The sequence below is a fragment of the Nanorana parkeri genome, unplaced genomic scaffold (genome assembly GCF_000935625.1).
Source record: "Nanorana parkeri isolate BGI_ZX_2015 unplaced genomic scaffold, ASM93562v1 scaffold475, whole genome shotgun sequence".
Taxonomy (NCBI): Eukaryota; Metazoa; Chordata; class Amphibia; order Anura; family Dicroglossidae; genus Nanorana; species Nanorana parkeri.
Genome location: NW_017306743.1, coordinates 544972 through 557316, shown reverse-complemented (window position 1 = coordinate 557316; position 12345 = coordinate 544972). Strand labels below are relative to the sequence as shown.

The window sequence follows — 12345 nt, the reverse complement described above, 5'->3', positions numbered from 1 at the left end:
TGTGCCGCTTCCTATAATAAAGACCGGTCACTGCTGCTTTGCAGCTTGTGCAGGGTGACTGGTCTGGTCTCCGCCCCTTCCTGTAGTTTTCTGCTGGCAGACTATAGTGGGTGGAGCTCCCGGGCCCCTCCCACAGCACAGTAATTATGTCACCGCTCACAAAGTGGATTTTTATCCGTCTATATAGAAAAATATTCAAATAAACATATTTTTGTGCACGGAGTTCAGCTTCGAAAAATAAGCGCGTCCGGGGTGTGTGTGGCTTTGCGCAATTGTTGGTGTACGTGGGCATCCAGCCGCCTCCACCCATTCACTACCACGGGCAGCTGTGTATCCCAGAAACGGAAATACGCCACAGTTTTTACGTTATATGGCCTCATGTGTCCGTGAGGCCTAAGCCCTCATTCACACTGGAATAGGCTGTTAGTCCTATAGGGGACAGGGGCTGCGTACTAATCACACGCAGCACCTGTCCTTCCAGGAGCGGCCCGATAGGGCCGTGCACGCAGCACGGAGCTGTACGTGACGGCCTATTCACACGTTTGCGTAAACATGTCTAGAGGAATGTTGTTTTCACATCATCCTGCATTGACGCCTGAGCCGAGCGTATTTTTGGCGTTTTTTTGTTTACCACGCACTGTGTTTTTATAAAAGCTCGGTATGAGTTCTATTGCGCGTGTGTGAAGCGTCGGGCGTTTTAGCTTTGCTCCAATGAAAAGAAGTTCCACAATGGGAGAGTAGTTCTTCGGGCGCAAAAACGCCTGCGTGTCGTACCTTTACAGCGTCCAGCTACAAGCGTCTGAGAGGAATTTATCAAAACTGGAGCAGTTGCCCATGGCAACCAATCTGAGTCTCACCTCAGTGTGTTCAGTTAAGCATTGAAAACTGAGAGAAGCTGATTGGTTGCTATGGGCAACTGCTCCAGTTTAGAGAAATCCCCCCCACGAGCGTTCAAATGTGAACAACACCACCGGAATTGCGCATGTCGAGTGCAGCCGGGCATAGGGAAACGCACCATAAAACGCTGAGGGGTGTGAACGGTGGCTTGTGGAACATTTTGTGTATGTTCTTTTTTTCCCGCCAGCGCGACCCTCCGCAGACGTTAGTTTTTTTTTTATTTTTATTAAGAGGTCGTTGCCCCTAATGACTTTAGCGAGGGAGCGCGACTCCATTTTCCAGTCCAGGCGTTTTAGTTTTGCTCCAATGAAAAGTTCTACAAGGGGAGAGTAGTTTGTTGGGCGCAAAAAAAAGCCTGCGTGTCGCACCTTTACAAAAAGAAAACGAGCGTCCAGCTACACGCATCTGAAAGGAATTGATCAAAACTGGAGCAGTTGCCCATGGCAACCAAAATGAGTCTCACCTCAGTTTGCCGTCATCGCCCCCAAAGGACTTTAGCGAGGGAGCGCGACTCCATTTTCCAGTCAGCTTGTATTATAACCCTTTTGGATAATTGTAAATGATAACCTTTTTATATGTATTTTTCTTTTAATCTTATTTTGTATTTTATCATATAATTTTTTAATTACATTTTATCTTTTATTTCATTTTTTCCCTTCACAACGGTGAATTTTGCACACAGGCCGCAGTCAGTCTCTCCAGCGCCCAGCCCCCTCTCCCTACTACAGCGCGCGGCGCAGTCCCCGCCTCCATCTTATTGTCTCCGGAGGAGGAGGAAGACGGGAGGCGGTCGCTGACAAGATGGCGGCTCCCAGGGAGGCGTGAAAAGAGGCTCCGGTGCCGTATCCCGTGTTCGCTCACCGATTTCCCCGGTGGCCGGCGGTTTATGAATTGCCTTGGTGCGGCTCGTCCTCGGGTTCGGTCCGTTTGGCTAATTTTCCCTCACATCGGCCGAGTTAGGGGAGATAAGCGGTAGCGGCGGGGGTGGAGCCTCCACTTTCCTCCTCCATCTCCGGCGGACAGCCGTTTCCTCGGTGCCAGCGCTCCCCTCCCCCTCCGGTCTCACAGCGCCTTTTGACGCCGTGACTCGCCTCCCTCACCGTGTGCCACCTTTTCCCCGGCGGAGAAAGAGGAGGCGGCGGCGTTGTCGGTGTGTTGTCGCCCCGCTCGCCGCCATCTTTGGTTCTCCTAGCAGCTTCTCTTTATTGGTTTGTTTGGACGGCACAAGATGGCGGCTCCCATGGACTCCCTCAGCTTCGCTGCTCCCGGGCGTCTTTAAAGAAAGGAGCGAGGCAGAGAGAAGGAAGAAGCGGGCGGGCCGTGCCCCTAAGGGGCAGCGGGGTGCTCAGTTGTCCTCCACAGCCGGACCGAAGGTGGGATCGTCCGGTTCCACAAGCGGATTGTTTTCTTCCCCCCCGGCCGCCGTCATAAAATGGCGGCTCCCATGGACTCCTCAGCGCCTCAGTGAGAGCCGGCTAGGCCCAAGCCCGCTCTTTCTCCTTTTAGACCCCCGATTTTAGAAGCGGCCTCGCCTTACCCTCTTTGCTATTTTTTTTTTTTTTATCCTAATTCCGGACTTGTTTTTTTTTTCACTGGTCTCGCCGGCTAAAGGAAGAGTGCGCCCTCCTCACCGCCAGCATGGCTTCCACACCGGCGGTGACCGGACAAGCGGCCCTGCAGCCGCGCTGGAAGAGAGTGGTCGGCTGGTCGGGCCCGGTACCTAGGCCCAGACATGGACACCGGGCTGTGGCCATCAAGGAGCTGATCGTGGTGTTCGGTGGAGGAAACGAAGGGATCGTGGATGAGCTGCACGTCTACAACACCGGTGAGTGGACTGTCTGCGACCGGGGAAATACAAGTCCCAGCAGTCTCTGCGGCCTACGGGCCCTGCAGCCACAGGTGGCTTTTATTATTGTAGATTACTATAGGCGGACACCGGTACTTTGCTCGCTCCTATCTGTATACATGAAGGTGCTTAGTCCTCCAGCTGCTCGAGGCACTACAAGTCCCAGCATGCATTGCTAGCCTTAAAAATTTCCAATTGAGCCTGAAACGTGCTGCATTGACAGCCGGGGGAAGAATGCCAATTGCGGTGGACTACACGTCCCAGCAGCAGGTGTCTAGTTTTCTAATTTAGTACTGATTGAGATGTTTATGATTGGTAACAGCTGTGCGCACATAGATACACGTGGGGGTTATCAGGCCTACTTGTAGGCCCATGGGGGCACACTGGCAGTGCAGAGGCAGCAGTCCCCTTTCCTGAGCACGCCGCCCCCGCCTGCCAGCCAGCGCTGCACTTCTGTGCTTTTTAAAATCCACAAAGAAAAATGGCGGGTTTACCCAGCAGGAGGATCAGAGACAGACAAGGAGGCGGGGCCAGGGGGAGAGGAGGGCGGGGATGGACAGGGGGAGTGGGGGGCGTGCACAAGCATCGGATAGGAGGTATGGAGGGCGGGGATTGGAGGAAAAGAGGGCGCGGCCAGGGACAAACAAAGGAGGGCTATGTCAGGGACAGACAGGAGGGGGCGGAGTCGGCGCTCTGGGAGCTCTTGCTAGCCACCTAGCGGTGACGCTCTTCACTGCACATCCACGACTCGATCTGCCCGGCAGCTGTGTGATTCCATGCAGATGTAACGGACAGATTACACCTACAGGGAGGGGAGTTTATCCAAATTTGGAGCAGTTGCCAATAGCAACAATCAGCGACTATCTTTTTTCAAATCTTGGCAATCTGAAGAATGAAGCTGATGGGTCTCTATGGGCAACTGCTCCAGCTTTGAGAAATTACCGTCCGTTACTGTATCTATGATCCGCTCTGTACTTTTATCAAAACCCAGTTGTGATGAATTCCACCCCCCTACACACACAAGGGTTGATTTAATAGGAACTGCAGTGGTTACCCATGGTTTTTATTTAATTTTCTAAACTAGAGTACCTGGTTGCCACGGGCAACAGCTCCAGATTTTGTCTGCTGCAGTTCTGATGAATTCCCTTTACAGTATCTGTGCAGTCTGCACCTTACTGATGCCAGTATGGTTTTATCCCCAGTGTAATGGAATGCCATGTGGGGGGAATACTTTTCACATTTGCATGCTTAGTCAGATAACGGTCCTCCTTGGCTAGTATTGACGATGTCCGACAGTGAAACGAAAGTTCAGAAGTATTTTATTCCGAGAGTAGTGGGTGTGGTAACAGACCTCTAGCTTAGGTAGCGAGTCTATTCGAAGGGGGTGAATGTAAACCTCGGTCTGTCCTCAGACAAAAGGTCAACCTCTGAGAGCATTTGTTCCTTTTCTGCCATGTCATATCTGAATATCTTTATTAAAGAATGGAAGCATTGCAAGGTCCCTGAGGGTTCCCTTTTTGTAGGTTAGGCAATTATCATAGAGCACTTGGTCACATTTCTATGTTACTTGTATCTGAACGTCTTCTTTAAACGCGGTAACCATTTTGAGTTCCTCCACACCCCTGATGGACCCTTTTGTAGGATTCCTCTCTTGGGAAGGAGTATAATTCCCGGCTCTGTCTGATCGTCTTTTTCCAGCATGCGATTCCTTTGCTGTCTCGTGTGAGGAGTAAGTTCCCATATAGTGGTCACATCCTCCTTTTTTGTGTTGGTCATTTACAGGTGCTAGAGGTTTTAGCATTGTTCTTTTATAATTATTTTATATCTGAGCAGACTAAGCAAACCTTTATCTAAAACTCTTCCATGCTGGACTAGTATTTCCAGGGTCATTCTTTGTAACACGTCACAGTCCCCGCAGACATCAGCCTGCTACATTGTTACATTTATGTTCAATATTTCATTTCTGCTTTGTATTGTTTTTATACATTTGCTGGGTTAAAGTGGGGCTGTATTCTTTTTTTTTTTTTTTTACATTTTCCTTGCATGGTTTGTGATCCCATGTTGTCCTGTCACTGGTGATGGCTCCTTCTCATGTAAAGATAGATGTTGCTTTTGCACAGCTCAGTAAATGGTTCATCTTTTCTTCAGTTGCATTGGAGAGCTGTCATGTACGCGTTTCCTGTGATGTGCTCTGTATACATTCTCTACCCCGACCGTATGGAGCTGAAGCTCCGGCTAATGAGTTCTCATGTAACCAATCGGCTTGAAGCTGCTGACTTCACAGCTCCGGCCAGCTGAGACTCCCGGGCGCCAAAATTAAACTTTGAAAAATGTGCAGCTGAGGATTGTTCCCTCTCTACGAGAAATCTTCTTAACTGTTCAGTATTACTGTTTAGTATTACACAGCGATGGCTAGAGATTATTAATCTGATTCAGAAATGGATCACATCAAGGGTTTTATTTTTTTAATTTAATTAGAGCACATTCAGTGGATTAGCAATGATCAGCTCACTGAAAAAATGAACCATTTTCTATACTGTTATGTGCAAATAAATGACAAGTCACATGACCATTTCTTTGTATAAGGTGCAGTTTTTAAAAAAAATACAGTTTTTAGCTTTTTATGAGCCAAATAAGGGCTAGTTCACACCAAGCGCGTTCCAGGAGCAGAGCAGTTACAGACCGGATCAAAAACTGCGTCCAATGTATTCCAATGGTATTTTGGGCTCTATTTCACACTGGAACGTTCAGTTCCAGGGCATATAAAGAACTGCAGCAAGCCCTATTTTACCTGCTCTGGAACACATGCAAACGCATAAAAAATGCATGCAAGCGCACTGAAAGCCCATTTTAAACTAAAAAAAACTGCCCGTAACGCATAAAAATCGCGGTGTAACGCACTGCGTGTGCAGAAACTCATTCAGATCTGGTCTGCATTTGGTGTGAACAAGCCCTAAATGTCACATGACAATTCCTTAATTTGTTGTCCAATAGTGGTGCTCTCTGTCCATAAACTTCCTCTTCCCTCCTGCGATGCTGTTCCTCACTCATTATCCATTTATACATAGCGGTAGGGTTTTCTGCATGGAAAACTTCGCCGTATGAAAACGTGCAAATGCGTTTGTGGCTATTAGTATAGCCAGAACAAGTGGAATCTGGCCAAAAAAATTTAGGACCTTTTTTGCAGGATGCACGTTATCGTACGGTGCAGACGCCGACCTAAAATGAATAACTTGCATCGAAAAGCATTATGTGAATGGAGCCAAAAACTACCGTTGATTTGACCCCATCAACTAATAGAAAGAAAGTTCTTTTGAAAATCTAAGCAGTGTATGGCCAGCTTAACTTGACCGGCCGCACTGGAAATAATGGGATTTCTTCATGCCGTAAAAATGCATTTGTTTTGCTGTGTGAAAACAGACAGGTGTAGGAGTACAACAGCAAGAAGTTTCCCAGCACACTCACCAGTCAGCATGCAAAAGTCACCGCTAAGGTTAAAAACAGGTTTTTGATACATGTCTTCTGCAGAATGTGTGCAAGGCACCCTTTATATAGTGCGGTGCAGTCCTAACTCTAACCTATGAGAGTCTCCATCTTGGAGCACGTGTAGCAAAAGATAAACTTGGGTGAAAGTTTGCCATGAGGTAGCCCAACCTCCTTAGGTGTAGGAGTACGGGAATGAACACAAATCCCACTGTTTACATGCAAAGCCGTACTTGCACACTGCACCAAATTCAAACCCTCTGGGTCCAGTGCGGTGTGTAAGTTGCACGCCCGTACAGCCACGGCTTCCACCAGCCTGTCTAAAACAAAAAAAACAACCTTCTAGTTTTTGTTTACAATTGTACATAATGCTCAGGGGTGTGCAAATTAAAACCAAAATAATTTGTCCAAGAACAAAAGTGGTGGCCCAATCTGCTCGTCCCTCATGACAATCTACTTGTTCTGACATAATAATAACACATTGGGGGGAATTTAACATAGCACTTGCGAGTGTTTGACCTTGCACGTAAAATATTTGCACCAGATTTATCAAGCTACTGTAATGTTGATAAATGAGTTTTAATAGACTCCAAGAAAGAAGACTTCTAACTAGAGGCAAAAAGCTTAAGGCCTCCTCCACACCTGAACGTTTTGTAGCGCGTTCTACGCTCGACAAAACGCTCAAACATCTAAATCCCATTGTATTCAATGGTCTCGTTCCCACCTTGGCGTATTTCAGCCCGTCCCTAACGCGCTACAAAACGGCCCACGTCTGAAAAGGTACAGGTACTACTTTGGGCCGTTTTTGTTGAGCGTTTCCATTGGGATACAGCCAAGTAGCCCTCAGAAACGCGCGTTTGGCGCACAATTTTTTTACCGCGAATCGGGGTTAAAAAACCGCGCGACAGACGCGCATATGCAATACGCCTAGGTGTGAACCAGGCCTAACTGTCGCACCTTGAAGAAGTGGTCATGGGGACTTCTTAAGTTGTGAGTGTTTTTTCTTAGGTGATGCTCCAGTTTCAGACAGCCCAGAACAAGTGCAGATAAAAAAACGTGCAAAAAAGGTGCAAAAACCATGCAGTTGAAAAAGTAGTGCAAGCTCTGAAGAAAACAGGGGCACATGTTAAAAGACAGATTTGCACATAAACAAAAATGATCTAAGAGGCTAAAACTGGCGCAAGTGCTTTGATAAATCCCCACCCCCCATTGTATTTAGCAGTGCTAAGAATTGCTTCTCATTGGTCAGTGCGGACCAGCAGGCTTTTTACAAGTGATTTCCGCGGCACCTCTGAGATCACTTGTACAATATGAGTGGCGGCTTCCCCGCTGTACGTTTTAGCTCTGCTTGCCCGATGCAAATATATTCCCAATTTGAGATTCATATACATAAAATATAAATAAAATAATTCTAAAACATTTATAAGTTTGCATTTGCGTCTGTTAGGGAATACTATTAACTGCATTGTTTGGGCGTAAAACATATTGTTGCTTGCAGGTTCATTTTAATGGTAGAAATGTAACCGGTGGGAGGGATACGTCTAAACCCCTATGGGTGGTTTATAGTTTTAGGTCTTCATGTATGTAAATTGCATGTGTTGACATGAGCCCTGAAGGACCAATAAATCTAAACCAAAATGGCGTATTAAGGTTAATAGTGTTTCAGATCGTTGTTAAAGGAGAACTATGATGCGAGTGTTTTTCACTCATATTCATAGTTTGAGCCGACCTGTGACAAAGAAGCTGTCGCACGCTAGCTCTATTGATCGGGAAGTGAGCAGAAACATGCAGCCGATCCGCTCACTTCCCGATCGTCTCCCTGCAGTGAGCGGTAACGGTCAGTCACCGCTCCCCACAGGGATTCCCCTCTCCGATACTCCAGCACTGACCGGAGGGACGGGGCAGGCGGTGGGTACAGCTGGCTCTGCTTCTAGATAGGAAGAGCTGAGGAAGAGATGTTTGGGAGCAGAGATACTTTTTTTTCACTCCCCTTTGTGACAAGTTATTATCCTGTTGAATGATGCTGCATACGTCTTATACCAAGTCCGGTTTGGCTGATCTTGTGAATGGTCGGTACTTGGCTGTAGATGGTGAAATGCCTGATTGTCGGCCCATGGGATGAAGTTGTCCGATCAGCGTTAACAATATTTTACAAGTAGAGTTTGCTGAATTTGACTCCATTCCAATCATGTCCAAGTATTTATCTGATGATGAGTGGTGTATAACTGCTACTTGTTTGCATATACAACCTAAAGTGTATGAAGGATGTATGTCAAATGTCAATAACCTTTTATGACTGTCTCAATTTGTTCTTTACATTCTGGGTAATTTTATTGCGAGAGAATGTGTAAGAACTGCCTTTTTCACTACCAATACTTTTTTTTTTTATTATTGAACTTTTAGGGCTGATTCACACCATGTCCAGACCAGAACAGTTTGTTCCAGGACCAAAAAAGCCTCCCAATGTATCCCTATGGTATTTCTGGGCTCTGTTCACACCAGCGCAGTTCGTTCTGGACCAGAAGAAATACTGCTGGTCTGGAAAGTAATACTGCTGTTATGCGCATACAAACGCACCTGTAAGCCCATTTTAAGTATAATAAAAAAAAACACAGCAAAATCGTGACAAAACGCATTGCACCGCGTTCCAGATCTGGTCCAGAAAATGGTGTGAACCTGTCCTCAGATAAAGGTCAACCAAATTCCAGAGAATTTACATGTTTGTGTTTAGCAATGTTCTCTCTACAATAAAGTCCACCTAGGGTCACGTGGAGGTGTCAGGTAATAGGTAATCAGTACAGGTGTCCTCCAACCAATTTGTAACGAGAGGATGTCCATCCAGTAGAGAATTGAGGGAGCGGTGACAAATAGGTAATCAGTACAGGTGTCCTCCAACCAATTTGTAACGAGAGGATGTCCAGTAGAGAATTGAGGGAGCGGTGACAAGGGGAAAAGAAAGACATGGTCCGTGTTGGAAGCTCTGTAAAGAGAGGACAGGAGAGAGAATGTTACATGAGAATTGAGGGAGAACTTTGGAAAACACGGAAGAAGAGGGGGGAGGGGATGAAGATACCGAAGTACCCCGTGAATTCCCTACCAATGGAAGGATGCTATAGAGACAAACTCAAGCAGAAGAGAAGCATGAACATTTCAAGGGGAATTTTGCAAAACTGGAGCAGACAACATCTGGAGCAATTGCCCATGGCAACCAATCAGCTTTTTTCTTCAGTTTAGTTAAGCTTTTAAAATGAGAGAGAAGCTGGTTGCCATGGGTGACTGCTCCAGTTTTACTGAATCCCCCTTCATTGTATCCATCGGGGCCTGGCTTTTTCTAAATTTCTTATGAGTACAAGGAGGTGTCTTTTTACCTGCAAATGAGGAGGTTCTCTCCATATCTTCTATTGATAACTTGACAAGTTGAAGAAATGTGGAGCAGGCATTCCTGACAAAGGAAGCCCGGCTGCTTCTAAAAAGCCCCCCAAAAACCAACAACCTGGAGCTCACAATAAGTGCGAGCTGCACAAGTTGTATGATTTGTATGGCAGGAAGCTCTCCTGGATGAAAAAAAAAGATGGTTTTGTTTCTTCAGAAACAATGATAGGGAAATCAATAACTAGCCATCTTTAAAATGTATTTCAGGTGAGTTAGTTTATATAATGTAGCATGACTTTTGGGAGGGATTTTGTCCCTGCTACATTGAGCTGTAACCAATCAAAAGCGGTTTTGATGTTACATCATTCCTTCCTTCTATATTGCTGTGCGAAAATTACACTTATGTAGCGCGATATCGCCGGTAATGTGACATTGAGTGACACCATTGAGTCTGTTGGGGCCGAATCGTGCTACAGCCGCCGAAAAATAAGTCATGTTCGAGCTACAAGCTTGAACGACGAGCTACAGGCGACATTGAGCTGTGAGATGTGAACACCTCCATTGAAATGCATTGGACGAGCTACATTGAGCGGAAATATGCGCGATTTTGGAGCGGAGATGGCGCGACAAACTGCTCAGTGTGAACAGGGTCTAAAGGCAGGTTACCGTGGCTTCAGCTGTCTGTCTGCTTTTATCACATAGTGAAGAGGTTTTGTGTAATTGAATCTTTAGACAGAAGCTTGTGGTCAGTACGTACTTGTGGTTATGTCTGAATCATCCAGTGGCTCACATGACACAACTAGTCATATTTGACAAGTTTATGTGCAAGTAGACAGCCTTTGAAGAAATATGGAAGCTGCCATCACTGACCACCCTCTGAAAAATACTTGTTAACCAACCTCGAACAAGCTTGCAGGTGAGATAAAGTCTAAGGCCCCGTTCACACTGAGCGATTTATCGCGCGGTAATTCCCGCGATATCACGGCTATTTACCGCGCGATATCGCTCTCCAATGCTTGGCAATGGGGCAAAGGGTCCTGTTGTCGCTACAGCAGGACCCTTTTTGGAGCGGATTTTGCCGCGATTCAATGCAAGCATTTGCGCAATTTGCGAATCGCCAAGTGTGAATGCTGCCTAAGGGCCCTTTCATACCAGCTGCACATTAAGAAGCTGCGTTGCAGAACGTCCAGTGTGTAGTGGTGCGTTGCGTCCTTGCATTATTACCCAAGGCACTATGAAGGTTTTTTTTTTTAAACTTTATTGACAGTTTACACTCAATTCAGAAGTCTCAACGGCAGCTCATCATGGTCCCCTCCAGTACTATCCAGTGCGCTGTGGAAAATGTGGCGTGTCTAGGGCTGCAAATGATTATTTTCATAATCGATTAGTTGGCCTTTGTATTTTTGTTATATGATCTAAAAATATTGGGGCGAAGGCCAGCTTTAAATAAGCATGTATGATGTGGACGGGGAATACATCTATTTGCTATGTGCAGAAAAAGGCAGCTCAGCTGACATTGTGTGAACAAGGCATTCTAGTGTATGCCCGGGCAAAATAAAAAGACATGCAGTACATTTCCCCATGTTTTATCTTTTTAGAGACCCTGCAGGTACAGAAATACACTCAAGGCTTTCAATTACATATTTAACAGATCAAAAGGAAGCAAATAAGAGAAGTCAATTGTTGGGGTTTCCTTAGACTTTAAAGGATAACTATGAGGTGAGTGATTTTTGCACTCATCCTCATGGTTAGAGCCGACCTTTTGACTAAGAAGCTGTCACAGGTCAGCTCTATCAATCGGGAAGTGAACACTCACCTTCTCCCGCTCACTTTCCGATCATCTGCCTGCAGAGAGCAGTGACTGTCAGTCATCACTCCCCGCAGGGATTCCCCTCTCCGATCCTCCAGCACTGAGTGGAGGAGGGGGCGGGCACAGCTGGCTCGGCCTCCAGATAGGCAGAGCCTGCTGTCACTCGCACAGCTGAGTGAATCCAGACAGTATTGTCGGGATCCGTCCCGGCTGCGGTGCTCTCAGCATATTGTGGGCAATAGCCTGCTATATAGTGAGCTTTGGGTCACGGGGGGAGGTTAGTAATGTCCTCCCATGACCCTAAACAGAACTATGGGGAAAAACACTTACCCCCATAGTTCTCTCTTTAACCTCTACACTTGTTCCCAAGACGGTGACTCCAAGTCCCGAAACCAGTCAGTATGAGATGGGACACTATTTTCATACCCATAGGTGGGTGACGGACGCTCGATATGTGTACGTACCAAACTGTTTAAGGGTACATTTGCACCAGATGCAGTGTGTTCTGGACAGATTGCGGCCGGATCACTTTTTTTGCCAGGCAAGAGGGGGGGGCGTGCTGGGCCATTGAAGTGAATGGCACCGTAGCCATGCCCTCCGGCTGCAATGCGATCGCCCGCACCGGATCGCGGTGCAATCAAAATAGTGCTTGCAACGTTTTGATTGGACCGGCTGCAATGCGAGGCAGTGCGTTCCGGCCAGAATAGGGCCAGAACGCACTTTAACTGGTGTGAACGGGCCCTTAAGCAGAAGATTGACGTTGGTGTGTTTGGTGTCTAGTTTATAGAAAGGTGGAAGTGTCTTAACAGTGTGGAGTTGGCTAGATGTGGTTGAGTACTTCTTTTTTTCCTTGTAAGTTGTGTTTGTGTGTTTTTTTATAATGTTAAATATTTGTCCTTTTGTGTTTATCTGTCATCTTTATTACTATAATAGTAGC

General features: G+C 46.5%; 1 protein-coding gene across 1 annotated transcript in view; it reads left to right on the top strand.

The window, feature by feature from the left end:
* The first annotated feature begins 2517 nt into the window (after nt 1–2517).
* Nucleotides 2518–12345, top strand: part of HCFC1 (host cell factor C1) — a 39936-nt gene continuing 30108 nt past the window's right edge. Inside the window, exon 1 of the mRNA XM_018560717.1 lies at nt 2518–2722. Coding sequence (XP_018416219.1) covers nt 2536–2722 — 187 coding nt within the window. The 5' untranslated portion in view covers nt 2518–2535. The remainder of the gene's footprint in view (nt 2723–12345) is intronic.